Source organism: Paroedura picta, chromosome 3 (assembly GCF_049243985.1).
Source record: "Paroedura picta isolate Pp20150507F chromosome 3, Ppicta_v3.0, whole genome shotgun sequence".
NCBI lineage: Eukaryota > Metazoa > Chordata > Lepidosauria > Squamata > Gekkonidae > Paroedura > Paroedura picta.
The window spans coordinates 80677928-80697810 of NC_135371.1; the positions used below are offsets into that span (position 1 = coordinate 80677928).

The 19883-nt window shown below is 45.9% G+C and overlaps 1 protein-coding gene across 3 annotated transcripts in view; it reads left to right on the forward strand.

The window, feature by feature from the left end:
• Positions 1-19883, forward strand: part of FAT2 (FAT atypical cadherin 2) — a 193115-nt gene that overhangs the window by 141238 nt on the left and 31994 nt on the right. For all 3 annotated transcript variants that reach the window (XR_013229193.1, XM_077326518.1, XM_077326519.1), the window contains exons 14-20: positions 4465-4854; positions 6819-7033; positions 9671-9808; positions 10503-10646; positions 15137-15334; positions 16122-16932; positions 19149-19294. Coding sequence is in view for 2 of the 3 variants with exons in the window: in XM_077326518.1 (XP_077182633.1) it covers positions 4465-4854; positions 6819-7033; positions 9671-9808; positions 10503-10646; positions 15137-15334; positions 16122-16932; positions 19149-19294 (2042 nt within the window). In the remaining variant the exon portion in view is untranslated. The remainder of the gene's footprint in view (positions 1-4464; positions 4855-6818; positions 7034-9670; positions 9809-10502; positions 10647-15136; positions 15335-16121; positions 16933-19148; positions 19295-19883) is intronic.

Genomic DNA, 19883 nt, shown 5'->3' on the forward strand with positions numbered 1-19883 from the left:
GTTGCTCCTTAGAAGAAGAACTGGATTTTTGTACCCTGTTGTTTACTACCCAAAGGAGTCTCAATACACAACCTGTGATGGATTTGGGGCTGTGAGGGGTTTGAGAGAACTGGGAATGGGTTGCAATGACCCAGCAGGCCTCAGGTGTCGCAAAGCAGTTTCCAATCGTCTTCCCTTCCTTTCCCCATGACTGACTCCCCATGTGGGAGTTGGGGTAGAGAGCCTCACATGGAAGCTGGCAGCCCTAAGAGGAAGACTCTCTGTGCACAGCAGTCTTGACCTTAGTAATGTTTTTTATACTGGTTTTTTATTTGCCAGGCCAAAGTTAGAAAAAGTCAAGTCAGTTCCCATGTCTCTCCAGCCATTTACTTGTTCACTGTTTACAGTTTCAGGCTGTAAATATTCATTATTTAGATCTTCCTGCACTTTCCAGGCTCACAGGACTGATGCTGGTCTGTCAGTCTGTGCCCCAAAATACAAACAGCTGCTGATAAGGGTTGACCATAGCCCATAGCCCATAGCCCAGGAGGGACACACGTGCACCACTCCCTCCCAACTGCAAGTAAAAATGGCTCCTTTGAAGGCTGGACTTTGAGGCACTGTACGATTTTGTAGTTCCACCTCCAAATCTCCAGGAGTATTTCTAACCCAGTGGTAGCCAACCACCAGATGGGGCCTGGAGAGCTCCTGGCATTACAGCTCATCTGCAGAGTATAAAAATCAGCTCCCCAGACAAAAAGGGCTACTTTGGACAGGGTTGTGGTGGAGAAGAAACATTTAAGGCCTCCCACACATGTTGTTGTTGAATTGAAAGACTTGAGGCCCACTGCACAGGGTTCTTGTGCAGTTGAAACAGGAGATAAAAGAACCTCTGTAACAGCGTCCAGTTTCATCTGCAGAATAACGCTGTGCAGTAGACCTCAAATCTGCAGAAAGTTGTGAAGAAGAAATACACATGGCTTGGCTGTGTCTAACCCCTGGCCAGAGCTATATTTTAAGTGAGAAGGGGCTTTTCTGTGGCCTCCCTATAAGCCAACTGTTTGGCAGAAGGAGAAATTCCCCCCCTCCATCTAAAGGAAAGCCCTCAGACACTCCTGCATTGCTCTCACAAATGCCTCCCTCCCCTCTGTCATGGGCTGTTATAGGCTCCTTCACGGAAGGCCTGAAGGGAGCGGGGGAGCACACTCACCAGCCACCTGCCAGCTCTGTCAGGGTTGTGTGGCAAAGGGAGGGAAGTTACAGTTGGACATGACAGTTAGGACAGCCTTGGGGTGAATAGGGCTGGTGCAGCCTGTCCAAGCCTCTGTTCTCATCCCATTTGGCGACCCTACTGACCTCCTCTCCCTGCGATGCTCAGGAGCAAACTGGCAGTGATGTCTCCTGATTGCTCCTGGGTGGGCCCTGTCAGAACCTTGGCCCAATTATTAGGCCTTCCAACTGGCTTTTCACCTCCCGACTGGCTAGAACTCCTGTCTGTCCTGGTGAGGACCCCGCCCACTCTCCGCCCACTTAGCCCTTCACCAAATATCATACCGTTCACTGAGTGGTTACAGATGACTGGCATTATGCTGTATCTAATCAATGCAATTCCATTCAATTCCATTCAAATTCAAGTAATTAACATTATCTAGAAGATTATTATGCTGTCAATCAGTCACAGTTTATTCGATCATTTGACCCATATAGAAATATCAATAAGACTCTACAAAATATTAGATACAAAGTACTGGAAAATCGAGTTAAAAACCAAATATGTTAAGATAGAGATCAAATTGGCAACATACACTGGATCATGGAGAAAGCTAGGGAGTTCCAGAAGAACATCTATTTCTGCTTCATTGACTATGCTAAAGCCTTTGATTGTGTGGATCACAACAAATTGTGGCAAGTTGTTAAAGAGATAGGAATACCAGAGCATCTTCTCTGTCTCTTGAGAAACCTATATGCAGATCAAGAAGCCACAGTGAGAACCGGGCATGGAATCACTGATTGGTTCAAAATCAAGAAAGGAGTTCGGCAAGGCTGTATACGGTCGCCTTGCCTATTTAACTTGTATGCGGAGCACATCATGAGAAAGACAAGGTTAGATGAGTTGCAAATTGGGATCAAGATTGCAGGGAGAAATATCAACAACCTCAGATATGCAGATGATACCACTCTAATGGAAGAAAGTGAAGAGGAACTAAAGAGCCTGTTGATGCGGGTGAAGGAGGAGAGTACAAAAGTTGGCTTGAAACTCAACATCAAGAAAACGAAGATCATGGCATCCAGCCCTCTCAATTCATGGCAAATAGATGGGGAAGAAATGGAGGTAGTGACAGATTTTATTTTCCTCGGCTCCAATATCACTGCAGATGGGGACTGCAGCAAAGAAATTAAAAGACGCTTGCTCCTGGGGAGGAAAGCTATGGCAAATCTAGACAGCATCCTCAAAAGCAGAGACATCACCCTGCCAACAAAAGTCCATCTAGTCATGTGCGTCTAGTCAAGGTTATGGTTTTCCCAGTTGCAATGTATGGCTGTGAATGTTGGACCATAAGGAAGTCTAAGCGTCAAAGAACTGAGGCTTTTGAACTCTGGTGCTGGAGAAGACTCTTGCGAGTCCCTTGGATTGCAAGGCGAACAAACCAGTCAGTCCTAGAGGAGATCAGCCCTGACTGCTCCTTAGAAGGCCAGATCCTGAAGATGAAACTCAAATACTTTGGCCACCTTATGAGACGGAAGGACTCCCTGGAGAAGAACCTAATGCTGGGAGCAATTGAGGGCAAAAGAAGAAGGGGACGACAGAGAATGAGGTGGCTTTATGGAGTCACTGAAGCAGTCGGTGCAAACTTAAATGGACTCCGGGGAATGGTAGAGGACAGGAAGGCCTGGAGGATCATTGTCCATGGGGTCGCGATGGACACAACTTCGCACCTAACAACAACAACAACAACAACATGTTAAGATATTCATGTTGATATTTAAAATTCCTCCCTTTTAGCACTTACAGCAGCACACAATGTAGTAAAAACATCTTGAACTCTGCGATCACTCAGTTAATTTTACAACTCTTTATTCTGATAGAGATGTACAAGAATTTGGAATTGTTCTCTTAATATTTGTGAAAAGGCTATTTTGGCAGAGCACTGTCTGGGTCCACATCCTGTGTCCGAGTGGCGCTTCCGGCTGCATGAGCCAATCCGGACGCGCCCAACGAAGCTGGGTGCAACCAGATTGGGCCAGTCTCTGGAACGCCCACCTCCAGAAGCCAACCATGACGTGCTCTGGCTCCCTTGCCCCCAGACCGTGCCGGGCAGCTGGGGACATCTCTCCTGCCCTGCCTCTCCTTACAAACAAGGCCACCTCCTGCCACCTTCGTTGTTGTCACCCCACCTGCTAGGACGCCTCCTGATTTGCCTCAGGCCATATGGCTGTGCACATGTTAGCCCCCCAGCCTGTGGGAAGAGCAGGTTGGCCAATGGCATCCGGAGCCACGAGCGTGATGACTGCCCACTATGCCTCCTGCCGTGCCCCAGCCTGTGCCCCTACAGGTCGTCAGACCAGCAGCTGCAAGAAGGAGGAAGACGCCCACCCATGTCACAGGCCACAACCTGTTCACTCGTCCAGCACACCTTCCGCTTTTCCCACCATGCTCCAGCCCGTCACCTGCGAGGACAGCACATCGCTTGGTGACTTCAGGCTCCACCGGTGGCCCAGCCACCCACAGGGCACCCGCCAAATGTCCCAGCCATCCCCTTCCTACTCACCACCGTGGCTGCTACGCTGAAACCCACCTTCGCCTGCCCAACCACCCCTCACCTGCTGGCCGCACCATCCAGGCCGACTCCAGCCCTGTCCTCCCGCCCACCTGTGAAAACCTCCATAAGTTGCTGGCTATGACCTCGGTGTGGGGAGGGGGCCACCGCTAGCACCCATTGCATTCCTGCATGCAACGGACTTAAAGGCTAGTACTATAAGATAGAGAGCAAAATAATAAAATGTGTTCTCTTGACTCAATTTGGTCGGTGTCATAAGGGCATAAGTGTTGCTCCAAAGGTTGCTTTTGAAACCGACCCTCAAATATGGCTAATGGAAATGTATTAAAACGCACTCAAGAGAAAGCCCAGCAACGTTTTGCCTTATTATGCTGTTTATTTAAAGTATTTAGAAGATACCTTAAAATATTTCAAGTCTATTTTGGACTGTGGGAATATTTTGAATTTTGCAGCCATTCTAAAATTCAATATGATAATATCACCCAATAACAATAATGCATATCTATTACAAAACAATATATTGATCTAATTTATACCATTCCTAGCAAGGACAATTTCTTAGTTTTTGATCAAGATAAAGTCATGGGTCTCTATTATCTCAGGAAATGAGGTACTATGTGGAGGTTTTCTACTCAGTTTATTCCATGTACCAAATAATAGTTCCGAAGTGTCTTCACTGTAATAATGGTATCTGTTTCCCCCCCAGGGTCTAATGCAGAGATAGTCTATTCTCTTGCTGAATCAGCTAATGGGCACTTTTCCATAGAGGAGGCAACTGGAGTAATTCGATTGGAGAAACCTCTAAAAGAATCACAGGTGTCTACACTGGAGCTGACTGTGTGTGCCACGGATAAGGGTTTTCCTCACTCCCTCTCTTCCTTTGCCACTGTATCGGTCTCAGTAGTGGATCTGAAGGAGTACCTGCCAGTGTTCCAGGACAGTGAATATGTGGTTGCAGTACAGGAAGATATGGCTGTTGGTACAGAGGTTCTGAACCTGTCTTCATTGATGCGGGATGGTGCTCAGGATGCAGAGATCAAGTATGAAATTGTGAATGGAAATGCACATGGGAAATTCAGGTTAAATCCTCACACAGGTATGTGGACTATTTACACAGCAATCAGGATGCTCAGATTTTATCCTCCTTTGTTCTCTTGTATCAGGCTTGAAGAGAAAGCTGAAATTGGGGGAAAACACATTGGTGGTTTAAAATGACAGAATCAGTGCCTTTAGCTTTAAGAAATGAATGCCCTCAATGGCTATGGTTAGGTACCCACAACAGTATTGCCAGTCTTCAAGCTTTGGTTTCTGTCAGAAAAGGGTCCTTTCTAGGTCTGTTTTTGCTGTTGAGGGAGAACATGTTGGGCCAGGACCGATACATTCTGCAAGAACCAAGAATGCTTGCTTTATACCATAAGCACATAACTCAAATGGCTTTGGTCAGCGATAATATAACAACAATTACAACTTAGACAAACCCCAGGGAGGTCAGGCTGGTTCAGGTCATGGAGGGGGTGTTTGAGGGGGGACCCATAGATGTTGTTGGGTCGGTTGAACTCAAGCAAATGCCTGGTGGAGGAGCCCCCTTTTGCAGGCCCTGTGGATGTTCAGGCAGGGCTGTTCAGGGAGTTCATTTCACCAAGAGGGGGTGATGATAGAGAAAGCACTGGACCTTGTTGAGGACCAACATGCTTCTTTGGGGCCAGGGATCACCAGCTGGTGGCAGTTGGTAGAACATAGTGTTCTTTTGGGGGTATAGGCAAAGAGATGGTCTCTCAGGTACACGGGATCCAGATCGCATATGGCCTTGAAGGTAGTAACCAAATCCTTAAGCCGGATCCAGAATTCAGTTGGGAATCAGCTGAGTTGTTGAAGAGTAGGCTGGATGTGGGATCTCCATGGTGCATTGGTGAGAATCCTGGCTGCAGCATTCTGAACCAGTTGTAGCTTCCAGATCAAGGATGAGGGTAGGCCTGCATAGAGTGAGTTGCAGAAGTCTAGTCTAGAGGTGGCCGTTACATGGATCACTGTGGCTTTGTGTTCTGGTGCCAATTAAGGCGCTAGTAGCTTGGCTTGGCATAGGTGGTAGAAGACATACCACGCTACTCTCGTGACCTGTGCCTCCATGGAGAGGGAAGCATTGAGGATCACACCCAGGCTTCTGACAGAGTGTGCTACTACTAGACGTACTCCATCCAGATTGGGTAAGCATGCTTCCTCGCTTGGTCCCTTCCTACCAAGCCACAGGACCACTGTCTTTGAAGGGTTGAGATTCAAATGACTCTACTTGAGCCACTTTGTCACTGCTTCTAGTCATCTGGCTAAGTGTTCTTGGGGGGGGGGTGGAATCAGAGCGGTCATCCATCAAGCTGGGTGACATCTGCATATTGGTGGCAACCCAGCCCAGGCCTCCACACCAGCTGAGCAAGAGGGCACACGAAGATGTTAAATAAGAGAGAGGACTGTTCCCTGTGGGACTCCACATGTGAGCTGAAGGTGGTTGGATACTCTCTCTCCTATTACTACCATCTCTCTGTGACCTTGGAGCCATTTGAGGGCTGTCTCCTGTATCCCAGTGTTGGCGAGGCAGTGAGCTAGGAGCTCATGATCTACTGTGTCAGATGCTGTAGACAGGTCTAATAGCACAAGGAGTACTGACCCACCTCGGTCCAGCTGGTGGTGGATGTCATCCGTTAGGGCAACTAGTGCTGTCTTCACCCCATGGCCAGGTCAGAATGAATGAAATGGTTCAAGGGCTCAAGTTTCCTCTAGGAGTGCTGATATTTGGTCCACAGCAGCTCTTTCAACTAACTTCCCCAGAAATGCTAGATGCGACGGGGCAGTAGTTGTCAGGCTCCTGCGGGTCCAGGGATGTTTTTTGAGCAACGGGTGTACCACAGCCTCTTTTAGAAAATCATTAAATATTGTTGGCCTCATTGTTAATTTTTAACTAGAAATGTTCTTGTAATAGTTTTACAGCCAATTAGATTATTCCGCTCCTATTCTCCTGGATACGTGCTCAGAAAGTGTCCTGTCTTTCATGTCCCTATATGCTTTCAGGAATCCTGTTTGTCAACGGGAGTCTGGATTTTGAAGTTAGCCATGAGTATTACTTGTCTATTGAGGGTAAAAGAAAAGGCTACGGTTTTCTCAGTGACATCACCATGGTTGTGATCAACATCACGGACGCAAATGATCATGTGCCTGAGTTCAGCCAAGACCTTTACATTGTTGACATCTGTGAGGATGTGGCCATTGGTGAAATGATCCTCATGGTAAGACATATACGTCTATGTATCGTGTCAACAATAGCCTTTGTCCCATTTAGAATTTCATGCAAATGGCAGGTGGGAGAAGCAGTAGCAGCCGTGCAAGAAGCAAGAGAGACACTGTATTATTGTTGTTGCTATTGTTATTGTTATTATTATTTAGATTTATTTCCCACCATTTACGGCAAGCCATCTCATGGCGGGTTACATAATAAAACCCCACATAAAAATAACGATCCCTGTTAAAATCCCCATTAATAATTCAATCAGAAAGCTGGTAGTAAAACTCACTCCTCCCCACAACCAGTGAGGCTGGCTCTCGGTGCCCCAAAGGGACTGCACATGCTGGCAACCACCGACAATGATCTGACATTATTGTGGCAGTATCTTCCAGGGGGCCCATCCATTCTTCCATGCTCTGGCCTCAACCATAGACTTGGCAGAAGAGCTTTGTCTTATAAGCCCTGCGGAACACAGAAAGTTCCTGCAGGGTCCTCAGCTCTTCCAGGAGCTCGTTCCACCTCGTTGGGATCAGTACCAAAAAGGCCCTGGCTCTCATCAAGGCCAGACAAACTTCCCGGGGACTGGGAACAACCAATAAGTTGGGGGGGGGGGAGTGTACGGTGACAGGTGGTCATTCAGATATTTGGGTCCCAGACTGCAAAGGGCCTTAAAGGTCCAAACCAAACCTTGAACCTGATCAGGGCTGCAACTGGTAACCAGTAACCAACTGTAACCAATATTATTAATAGATCACTATTAGATCACTAGAAGTCCAGCAGCAAAACATTTCAAAAGAGAAATTAAAATAGTAACAGAGTACTATTAATAGTCATATCAGTCCTCCATATCTTTTAAACTCAGGTGGGGCTAGAATGAGAATTGACATTATACTGATTCAGCAGCGAAGTCAATGATGCAGAAGAGAGTTGTTCAGGCTATGTAATAAAATACCTGCTTTGCAAGCAGAGAGGCCAAGGTTCAATACCTGAAATCTCCAGCTGGAACACTGAAGGTGGCAGTTACAGGAAAAGATTTTTATTTGTCTGAGTCTCCAGAGAAATACTTTTAAGTTAGAGTAACTGGGCTGAGCTAGGTGGACCAATAGCCTGACACAGGAACATGTGAAGCTGGTTTTCACTGTGACCAGGCTCCAATAATTCACCCAACTCAATAAAATGCAGAATCATTAGCTGCTGCTCACTGAAGAGGATAATACTGAGCTTGAGGGACCAATGTGTATAGTCTGATCAATGAAATTGACTTACTTAGCTCAGCATTGTCTACCATTATCAGAAAAAGCTCTCCAGGATCTTCAATGCCATAAATTGAACCCAGGGCCAACTTAACAGCATTACAGACTCCCAGGCAAAGCAGCGCACTGGAGTCCTACCTACACAACCACTCACAGGAATAAAAATGTAAATTATCAATAAAATTAAAATTATATTTATTGCTATCTTCAACAGAATCAGTGTTTAAATATTAAAATATGCTTTACAATAAAGATTAATCAACACAGCTTGTCCATTCACATATCACAACTTATCAATACATGCATAGGTTATCATGGGGCCCGTATGCTTGTGGCCCCCGCGGGCAACTGCCTAATATGCCCATACATTGAAACAGTCTTGATTGAACCAGGGACCCTCGGTCTGCAAAGCATGTTGTCTCCCATTGTGCTATAACTCTTCCCATAAAGTAGTGCTCACTTTTTCAAAATACTGTAAATGTGCAGAACTCAAGAATTCAAAATAAAAGATTATGGTTTTCCCTTTATCACTTGAAGAATTGATGGTGTTCAATTAAAACAATTTTCCACATTTCCATAGCTCGGCGTGATCTTTGACTCTAATCTTAACTGGCAACCCCATCTCAAATTTATAACAAAATTAAACCCTCTTGCTCAGTGATTTAACATTTTTTCTTTTCTAAGGGAGGCATACAATACTCCAGGTATAGTCTGACCAATGCAGTATACAGTGGGACTATGACATATTGGAATTTTGATGTGATGCCCCTGTTGATACAGCCCAAGACTGCATTCGCCTTCTTTACCACCACATCACACTGTCTGCTCATATTTTGCTTACAGTCCACAAGGACCCCAAGACAACATTCACACACACTGCTGTCCAGAAGTGTATCTCCCATTCAGTATGCAGACTTCTCATTTTTGTAACCAAGAAGTAGAACTGTGCACTTCTCATTGAATTTCTTCTTGTTCACATTTGCCCACTTTTACAGCAGGTTCAGATCTCGTTGAGCTCTATATCTTCTGGTGTGTTTGCTACTCCTCCCAATTTTAGGGAAAGGGTTAGACAGGCACACTTTCCCATGACATTCCAGCTTTCCACAGGCAAGGAGTTTCTTGGCCCAGGACTTTTAAAATTGTCTCCCCATCAACCACAGTGGTATCCTATAAAGTCTGTGCATCCTTCTAAAATAGATGCTTTGGGAGAACAATAAATATTGTTTTCTTATACTTCTCTGCAAGATACGTTTTAATTAATTACACAAAATGAACATTTCCTTCTGTTTGCTTCTTTTAACCAGAGTCTGGCAGGTTATCTGATGAAATACCTCCTTCTCATCAAAGGATTCCTGTGTTTCATAACGCAGCTCCCTTTATCTCAACAGGTTTTGGCTGATGACAAAGATGGTGTGATGAACAACCAGATCACATATTCTATTGTGGATGGCAATGCTCTGTCTCATTTTATTATTGACCCCAAAAGTGGAGAGATCTATGTTGCCCATCACCTGGACAGGGAAGAGGTAAGTGACAAGTTCAACCAGACATGGGGGGAAGTTACTTGTGTCTTTATATTAGCTAGGAAGTTAGGTTTTCAAGGCAAAGTAGGAATAATGATATCGCATAACAATCCAAAAGAAGGGGCCACTTGCAACTCATGAGACATAGAAATCCCTTGTGAATACTAGAGAAGAAGCAGCAAGGGCTGATTTGAAGAGAGAAAGGCAATGGGCTTCAATGGTTGGGACACACCTTTAGTTATGATAGCATTGATGATACTTTGGAACAGTCACACATGAGATATATAAACTTCAGTGTCCTAGGCACTCCATCCACCTTCACTCAACATTCTGAGAAACATGATTTCTACTTGGCAAAATACAGGTGTAGGTTTTTTAATTTATGACCCAATAATTTAAAATTCTGTAGGTGAGTTACATACATACAAGAAGAATGTCAGTATAATAGTTTTGTCTGCAGTCTGCAAAATAAACCCTCTATATTCCTCTAGAGGTCACAGACTAAGGAGCTAACAAATAGAACCTGTACCTTCTTTTTGGCTGGAATCACAGAACAGCAAACTGGCTTTTATAGTCTTAACAACCTCTAAGGAATATGAGTCATGAGCAGTAAGAATGCCAAAGCAGAGATATAATTTAATCTTTACTGTTTGGGCTACCTAGGGCTGAAATAATGTGTATGTACTGTGTTTTCTAGATATCCAGCTACACTCTGAAAATCCAAGCAATGGACAATGGACAGACACCTCTTTTCAGTGACACCACTGTGCTCCTTCGTGTGTCTGACGTCAATGATAACCCACCTAGGTTTTTTCAACTCAATTACAGTGTGGCAGTGCAGGTAAAAGACCAACCCAAAGGAGGCAATCCTACCTGATCAGTCCACTGAACTGAGAATCCTGAGATTTGCTATGTTTCAGTCCTAAGAGTTGCCTGAAAGATAAGAGATAACCAAAGCTCGGCCCAAGAGACCAGTTTGGTGGGTCCAAGAAATTTGATTTTTCAGAAGTTGCTGCATGGCCCTAAAATTAACCTGGATTTTGTTGTTGTTAGGTGCGAAGTCGTATCCAATCCATCACAACCCCATGGACAATGGTCCTCCAGGCCTTCCTGTCCTCTACCATTCCCCGGAGTCCATTTAAATTTGGACCAACTGCTTCAGTGACTCCAGGCAGCCACCTCATTCTCTGCCGTCCCCTTCTTCTTTTGCCCTCAATCATTCCCAGCATTAGGCTTTTCTCTAGGGAGTCCTTCCTTCTCATGAGGTGGCCAAAGTATTTGAGTTTCATCTTCAGGATCTGGCCTTCTAAGGAGCAGTCAGGGCTGATCTCCTCTAGGACTGACCGGTTTGTTCGCCTTGCAGTCCAAGGGACTCTCAAGAGTCTTCTCCAGCACCAGAGTTCAAAAGCCTCAGTTCTTTGATGCTCGGCCTTCCTTATGGTCCAACTTTCACAGCCATACATTGCAATTGGGAATAACATAGCCTTGACTAAACGCACTTTTGTTGGCAGGGTGATGTCTCTGCTTTTTAGGATGCTGTCTAGATTTGCCATAGCTTTCCTCCCCAGGAGCAAGCGTCTTTTAATTTCTTTGCTGCAGGCCCCATCTGCAGTGATCTTGGAGCCCAGGAAAATAAAATCTGTCACTATCTCCATTTCTTCCCCATCTATTTGCCAGGAATTGAGAGGGCCAGATGCCATGATCTTTGTTTTCTTGATGTTGAGTTTCAAGCCAACTTTTGCACTCTCCTCCTTCACCCGCATCAACAGGCTCTTTAGTTCCTCTTCACTTTCTGCCATTAGAGTGGTGGTATCATCTGCATATCTGACATTGTTGATATTTCTCCCTGCAATCTTGATCCCAATTTGTGACTCATCTAACCTCGCCTTTCTCATGAAGTGCTCCGCATACAAGTTAAATAGGCAAGGTGACAGTATACAGCCTTGCCGAACTCCTTTCTCAATTTTGAACCAATCAGTGATTCCATGCCCGGTTCTCACTGTGGCTTCTTGACCTGCATATAGGTTTCTCAAGAGACAAATAAGATGCTCCGGTATTCCCATCTCTTTAAGAACTTGCCACAATTTGTTATGATCCACACAATCAAAGGCTTTAGCATAGTCAATGAAGCAGAAATAGATGTTCTTCTGGAACTCCCTAGCTTTCTCCATAATCCAGCATATATTGGCAATTTGATCTCTAGTTCTTCTGCCTCTTTGAAATTCTGCCTGTACTTCTGGAAGTTCTCGGTCCACATATTGCTGGAGCCTAGCTTGTAGGATTTTGAATAGTTCAACTGGAATGCTGTCACCACCACTAGCTTTATTTTTGCTCAGACTTCCTAAGGCCCATTTGACTTCACATTCCAGGATGTCTGGCTCCAGGTCAGTGACTACCCCATCGTGGTTATCAGGGATGTTGCTCACTCTTGTATAGTTCCTCTGTATAATTTTGCCACCTTTTTAAATCGCTTCTGTGAGGTCCCTACCATTTTGGTCCTTTATCACAGTGGTCCCCAACCTTTCTGAAGCTGGGGACCGGCAAGGCATCGGGCCACGCCCGCTCAGTGGGCCGCGCACGCACGGGCCACGCCCACACGGGCCACGCCCACACGGGCCACGCCACACGGGCCACGCCCACGCATCGGGCCGCACATGCGCGATGCACGGCCCGGCCCTGATTCCCTCTCCCCGCCCTCCCGCAGTAAGAAGCTTCCCGGGCCGCAAGCCTGTGGCCTGGGAAGTTTTTTACTGCGGGGGAGCAGGGAGAGGGAGCCGCAGCCCGGCGCCATGGCCTATGCGGCCCGGCAGCGGGCTGCGGCCCGCAGGTTGGGGACCACTGCTTTATCATACCCATCTTTGCATGAAACGTTCTCTTCATATCTCCAATTTTCTAACCTGGATTAGCAGATGTTAATTGTTCTATGATATCTAATCATAAGAAAGTGGTTAGAACACCATACCCAAAGAGTGGTTGTCAGTGGTATTTTATCAGAGTGGAGGGAGGTGAGCAGCATAATGCCACAGGGTTCCGCGCCAGGTCAGGTACTTTTCAACATTTTTAGCAATGATCTGGATGAGGGGGTAGAGGGACTCCTTATTAAATCTGCGGATGACACCAAAGTGGAATGAGTAGCAGATTCCCCAGAAGATATATAGTTCAATAAGATCTGAACACCCTGGAAAAGTGGGCATATGAGAACAAGATGCAATTCAATAATGTGAAGTGTAGAGTTTTACATCTGGGTGACACAAATGAGAAGTATACATCTAGGATGGGAGATACACTTCTGGGTAGCAGTGTGAGTGTACGTGATCTTGGGGGTACTTGTGGATTGTAAGCTAAATATGAGCAGACAGAGTGAAGCAGCAGTAAAGAAGCAAAATGCACTCTTTGGCTGTATCAACAGAGGCATCACATCAAAATCACAAGATGTCATAGTCCCATTATATACGGCACTGGTCAGACCACCCAGAGTACTGTGTGCAGTTCTGGTGGCCTCACTTCAAAAATGACGTGGTCAAAATTGAGAGGGTTCAGAGGAGAGTGACGGGAATGATCTCAGGCCTGGGGCCCAATCCCTATGAGGAAAGGCGGAAGGACTAGTTTAAGACGTAGTTTAAGAGTGGAATTGACTGCCTAAGGGGGTGGTGACCTCCCCCTCACTGACAGTCTTCAAGCAGCAGCTGGACAGATACTTATCTTGGATGCTTTAGGCTGATCCTGCATTGAGCAGAGGGTTGGGCTAGATGGTCTGTGTGCCTCCTTCCAACTCATGATTCTATTATTCTATCTCTCACTATAGAAACATGTGACAAAATTACTCTTATTTGTTCCTGCACTTTGACATTTCTCATTTATGGTTTTGTGATGACTTTGGCTAAAGCACTAAACTATGAACCATCATCCAAAGCTCCTAGCATTCTTGGAGGAAACTTCGGCCCTGGATCCATACCAGTCGGGCATCCATCCTGGCCACAGGGTGGACACTGCACCCTTTACAGATGACATCCACTGCCACCTGGACTGGGGTGGGTCGGCCATCCTCGTACTTCTAGATCTGTCGGCCATGTTTGACATGGTCGACCATGAGTTGTTGATCCACTGCCTCGCACTACAATGGGTGGTCTCCTTTCTCCAGAACCAGTCACAGAGGTTCACTGTGGGGGATGAGTTATCAGACCCTGTGGGGCTCCCTTGTTGGGTTCCGCAGGGGGTGGTTCTCCCCCTCACATTGTTCAACATCTACATGTGTCTCTAGCCCAGCTGGTCTGGAGCTATGGGGCTGGGATGCCACCAATTTGCGGGTGACACCCAGCTCTATTTCCTGATGGATGGCCAGCTGGACTCCTCCCCAGAAACATTTGCCAGATGTTTGGAAGCAGTGGCTGGATGGCTCAGGCAGAGCCACCTGAAAGTCAACCCCTCCAAGATGGAGGTCCTGTGGCTGGGAACACGACAGCAGCAGTGCAATGGTCACTTTCAGGCTAGACTACTGTAACTCGCTCTATGTGGGCCTACTCTTAGCTTTGACCTGGAAATTACAGCTGGTACAAAATATGGCTGTGAGAGTCCTCACTGGTACATCTTGGAGGGCCCACATTCAGCAAGTGCTATGTCATCTGCACTGGTTACCTGTTTCTGGATCAAGTTTAAGGTATTGGTTTTAACCTTAAAGGCTATACACAGCTTGGGCCCTGAGTATCTGTGGGACCGCTTGTCTGCCTATGCCCCCCGCAGGACACTCTTCTTTGTGGGTATGCATCTGCTGGTCATCCTGGTCCCCTGGGACATTCACCTGGCCTCAACCAGCCTGGTGGAATGAGTTCCCAGAAGAGCTAAAGGCCATGCCGGAGTTATCAGCTTTCCGCAGGGCCTGCAAGATGGAGCTCTTCCGCCAGGCGTTTGGTAGAATTAGTGAGATCCACTGATAGTAACTCCAGGACCTCAGCCCAGCCTCAACTCACTAGAATTAGTGAGATCAGGACCCTTGTGTCTAATGAACGAGCTCCGGACTGCAGCTGAACAGGAGCGGGGAGATGGGGAGTTAACTCCAATGAATTGCCATCTTTTAATGTATTGGGGGGTTTACTGGTTGGGTTGTTTTATTCTTTTATTGTAAAGCACTGCGAGTCTTTGAGAGCAGCAGTATATATGTTAAAATATAAACAAATTAATTAATTAATTAATTAATTAATTAATTAATGAAAAGGTTTGGGTAGTTTTACCTTGTTCATCCAGTTTTTCTCCTGTGCTGTCAACCAGATGAGGAGTTCCATACACAGTTACACTATCAGTGCCCTTTCTCCAACCTATTCTTGACTATTTCAGGAGAATTCCCCTGTGGGGACAAACATCCTAAAGCTGATCATGAGTGACAGAGACTCACCAAAGAATGGGCCACCATACTCTTTCCAGATCTCAGAGGGAAATGAAGGAAAGGCATTCCAGATCAACCAAGATGGGCTGTTGGTGACATCATCTGTCCTGAACAGAAGAATAAAGGAACAGTACCTTTTACAAGTCCAGGTAGATTGTTCTTTCTTGAGGTTACTTGAATATATTGAATCTGGGGCAGTAGTGGAAGTCACAGGAACTAGGAGTGATCTCCAGATCTACAAAGGTATCTCAGAGTGATGCTGGGCATGTACATAAACATGACCCATGAGTCATTCATGCATTCAGTGTCTCATTGAAATCTAGTTATCTTGCCTGTACATGGAGCAGTAGCATGCCAGGATTCATGTGACCTAGGCAGAGACCATGTTGGTGTGCCAAAGGCAGCCTGCAGAGGCAAGAAAGCACACGTTAAACTGGCTATCAGGTGTATGGAATGCAGCACAGATACTTTATTGTACGTGCCAAGCATCACATTGAATCTGCACCTGAGTTGTGTTTCAGAATGGTTAATGAAAGCCCTTCCATCTACATGAATCCATCTGTCCTTCCTTTACTAAGGATATGCTTCAGTGAAACGTAATTATTTTTGGCAGAAAATGGCTTTTTGGATGAGGAGCAAGGCAAGCAACAGGTTTTTCCAGCTTACTATAAAATCCATACTCCTTTCCCCACCAATATTCCTCTGCTGAAAACCTGCTGGTAGGGAAAATCCATAGTGTACATAAACATGTGTGTGCATGTCCATTGGAAGCACAGTTTTGTGCTGAATGCTGATAGATCAACACAAACATGTACTTTTTAAAGTATCTTGAAGTCTCAATATGAAAAAAACCATGCAGGCCAGGGACAGGATGAGCGTAGAGCCTGATGCAGCTTTGTGTAGGGTTTTAATAGCTTCCTTTATTTTCTTCATCAGGTCACAGACAGTGGTGTCCCTCCACTCTCTTCCTCTGCCTTTGTAAGCATTCAGGTGACTCAACAAAGCAAGTATCCACCTTCAGCACTCCCTCTGGAGGTTTTCATCACTACAAACGAAAAAGCTTTCAGAGGTGGAGTTCTTGGCAAAATTCATGCCACAGATCGAGATGCCCAGGATACCCTGCAATATACATTGGTGTCAGAAGGGCTGGGAAAGCATCACTTTGCAGTGGGATCCACAGACGGCAAGATAATTGCTTTCAGAAGTCTTCCTCATGGCCACTACACTCTCAACGTGACTGTCAGTGATGGGACATTTGCTGCTACCACCAGTGTCCACATTCACGTCTGGTCCTTCAGCCAGGAAGCTTTGGATGAAGCACTGGTATTGCACTTCCGCCACCTCTCCCCTGAGGAATTTATAGGTGACCACTGGCGCAACCTGCAGAGGTTCCTGGGAGGCATTCTAGAAACCAGGCAACAAAATATCCACATGGCTAGTTTGCAGCCCTCAGGCACTTCCAATGGTGTGGATCTCCTGCTAGCTATTGGGGAACCTCATTATTCATTCTACAAACCCAGTTTACTGGCCTGGAGGATTTCTCAGTCCCTTGAAGAGATGGGTCAGGTTGTTGGGCTGCAGATAAAGAAGATGACACACGTGCCATGCCACGGGACAGACTGCACCACCCAGAGGGCCTGCAAAGAGACAATTCAGCTTGACCCAGGCATGGTATACACATATAGTACTGCCCGTCTGAGTGTTCTCACTCCTCGGCACAGCTTGGAACAAATATGTTCTTGCAATGGTGAGAAATTTCATCATCATTTTCTTTGTTCTGTTAAAAACAATCCCATTCTTCCTACTGGTATTTTCATCTCATGATAGAAAGACCAGGATCCCCCCCCCCCCCAACAATCACTTCTTTCTATTAATTCTAAGCCCAACCCCATCCTTCAGTAAGGCACTGCAAAACCAATCCAAATTTTCACTTCTCACTGAAGAGAACAGTTCTGTGCTGGAAAGGTTGTGTCACTTCAGGTGCATCTGGGCAATCATTGTACTCATTTAAAAAGAGAGTTCACGGAGCAATCAGGTCAAGTATTCTGCAATCGCTAAAGAGCAAACACTTTAAGAAATTAAGATATCTCCAGAGTAAACAAATTAAAGGAACCAAGTTTTAGTGCCACTGGACTCAAACTTTGTTCTGCTGCTTCATACCAACACCTGAATCAAACAAATTAGGGCTTGCTGACATTTTAAAAACAGTCAGATTTGAGCAGTTCAATTGCTATTTCCAAGACCAGACATAAATTATCTAATATCTAACTGTCTGATTCAGTCAATTAAGGCATTAATAATAAAAAGTATAGAGCCTCTTGTGGCGCAGAGTGGTAAGGCAGCAGACCTGCAGTCTCAAAGCTCTGCCCATGAGGCTGGGAGTTCAATCCCAGCAGCTGGCTCAAGGTCGACTCACCCTTCCATCCTTCTGAGGTCTGTAAAATGAGTACCCAGCTTGCTGGGGGGTAAAACGGTAATGACTGGGGAAGGCACTGGCAAACCACCCCGTATTGAATCTGCCATGAAAATGCTAGAGGGCGTCACCCCAAGGGTCAGACATGACCCGGTGCTTGCACAGGGGATACCTTTACCTTTTTAATAAAAAGTATACATAAGCCATTCAGAGAATTTTTAATAGAAAATTTCCAGCATTAATAGAAGATTTAAAAGAAAGTTTTAATACAAAGTTTCCAGTATTGGGGCTTTCATACTTTACTTCTGAATTCAAATAAGAGATTAATTAGACTCTAAAAAGATTATATATTCAAGTTCTGACAAAGATTAAAATATTACATTTAGGTTCTTTTTTGCAGAAAGACAAAGGAGGGGGAAAACAGAGAACTTATGGGTTGAATATGAGACTGTCTAATCAAGATTGGTCAGGGTATATCAAGAAATTGGTGGAAAGCCACAACTTGAATATGAGAGACACTGGCAAATATCCAGAGTATTTGTGCTCTGGTGCCTGGTGATTAGGACAAGGCTGAACTGCTGTTGGGGAGCCATGATCCATGTAGCAGATTCCTCACCTCAGTTAGGATGTGACTTCAGTAGCTTTCCATGCAACCTGTGGAGCACTTGAGCAATAAACCAAAAAGCATGGAATGTGGCCAGGAAGAATCCCTTAAGGAAGATATTTCTCCCCAACATCAGTATTTTGAAAGTTCAGGCTTCAGCATCCTGTGGATATGTACATTGGGGTACAAGGGAATGGCAGAACACCCATGCCAGTCTGACAGCCTTTGCAGGTACAGATGCATTTGAAGGTTTGCTGAAATCTCTTACCTATTATACATGGTGGCAGCTGCACCAGGCTGCTGCTAGTTTGTTGCGATATGGCAGCATGTTCCACTGCTTCCTGTGTATGAATGGGGGAAGATTTCCCTCACTGGACATGATTCACCTTGGGTTGCTGTGTGCACACAGCAGCCAGGGTGGAAAGGTTCCACTGTGCTTCGCCACAGCAGTGGGGGTTACTTTCATGAAGGGGGGATTGCATCACAACATTTAGCTCTGCACCACCACAAAGCACCATGGAGCAGAATGCGGTGTTTTCTGTCCCTGCTCGGACACCATAGGCAGGGGAGGAGCCAGGCCTGGAGGCCCGGCTCTTCCCTGTGTGCAAGGGCCTGGCCCAAGATGCCTGCTGATAGCGCCCGCAGCGAAAAAAGGAAGGTGGAAACATCTGCATGCCCTTGCCATGGGGTATCAGATATCCCAAAATGGGTGAGGGCCGGGAGAGGGGTAGGCCAGTGCCCACATCATGCATAAGTGGGGATTAGCCCCGCTGCCATGAGAGTGCCAGTCTGGCCTCCCCCCCCTCTTGCAGAATCGGTTTCTGTGAAGAAATGAAGCAGTAAAACCTGCTCTGAGCTTTTAGAAGAATGATGCACAGCATTGTAACAGCAATAGATGTTATTCATTCTCCTTCATAATGCAGTTTTCTTTGTTTGCATTTTTCAGGCACAGCTTTGAAATTCAGTGGACACAGTTACCTATGGTATCACCATCAAGGCAGAAGGGATTGGCAAATGCAGTTCCTCTTGCAAACCCATCAGCTTCATGCCGTGCTGCTCATTACCAATGGAACCAACAGTGCTATTCTGCAGGTAGGAGTCATCATTCCTTCCAGAATATTCTGTTGCTCAGAATGTTTAGTATGTAAAGCAAAATACAACACACACAAAAAAACCAATTACTGTCCCTAACTGCAAACATGGGGTGCCGGTGCATTTGCAAAAACTGCCATTTCTGCCCATCAGAGTAAGCGCTTCTCACCCTGGCCACACACCATATTTCATACCAGCTATATTGATATACTTACAAGCTGAGAGCCATGAGAAACTCATAGGGGAGGGGAGGCCTCAGTGGCCACGGTACTCTTACTTGCTCAGTGTTCCCTCTCTTTCTCACTGCTGCTGCTTCTGATAACCTGCATGCCCAGCTGCTCACTTGACTCCACTCCACTGCCCTATCCATCATGCTTTGCCCAGCTTGCTTCTTCACTCCTCTGGCCTCCAATTCTGGTCCTGGCATCATTCATCTTGCCCCTTCCCCAGCTCTCTGAGTAGGCTGATGAGTGCTGCCACCACCACCTTCATATGCCTACTGTACATAGCCATGGGGGTGGGGCTGCAGAGGCTCTGGATCCCAAGCCCACTCACAGCACTGCTCCCTTGGCTATTTCACCAACCTGGC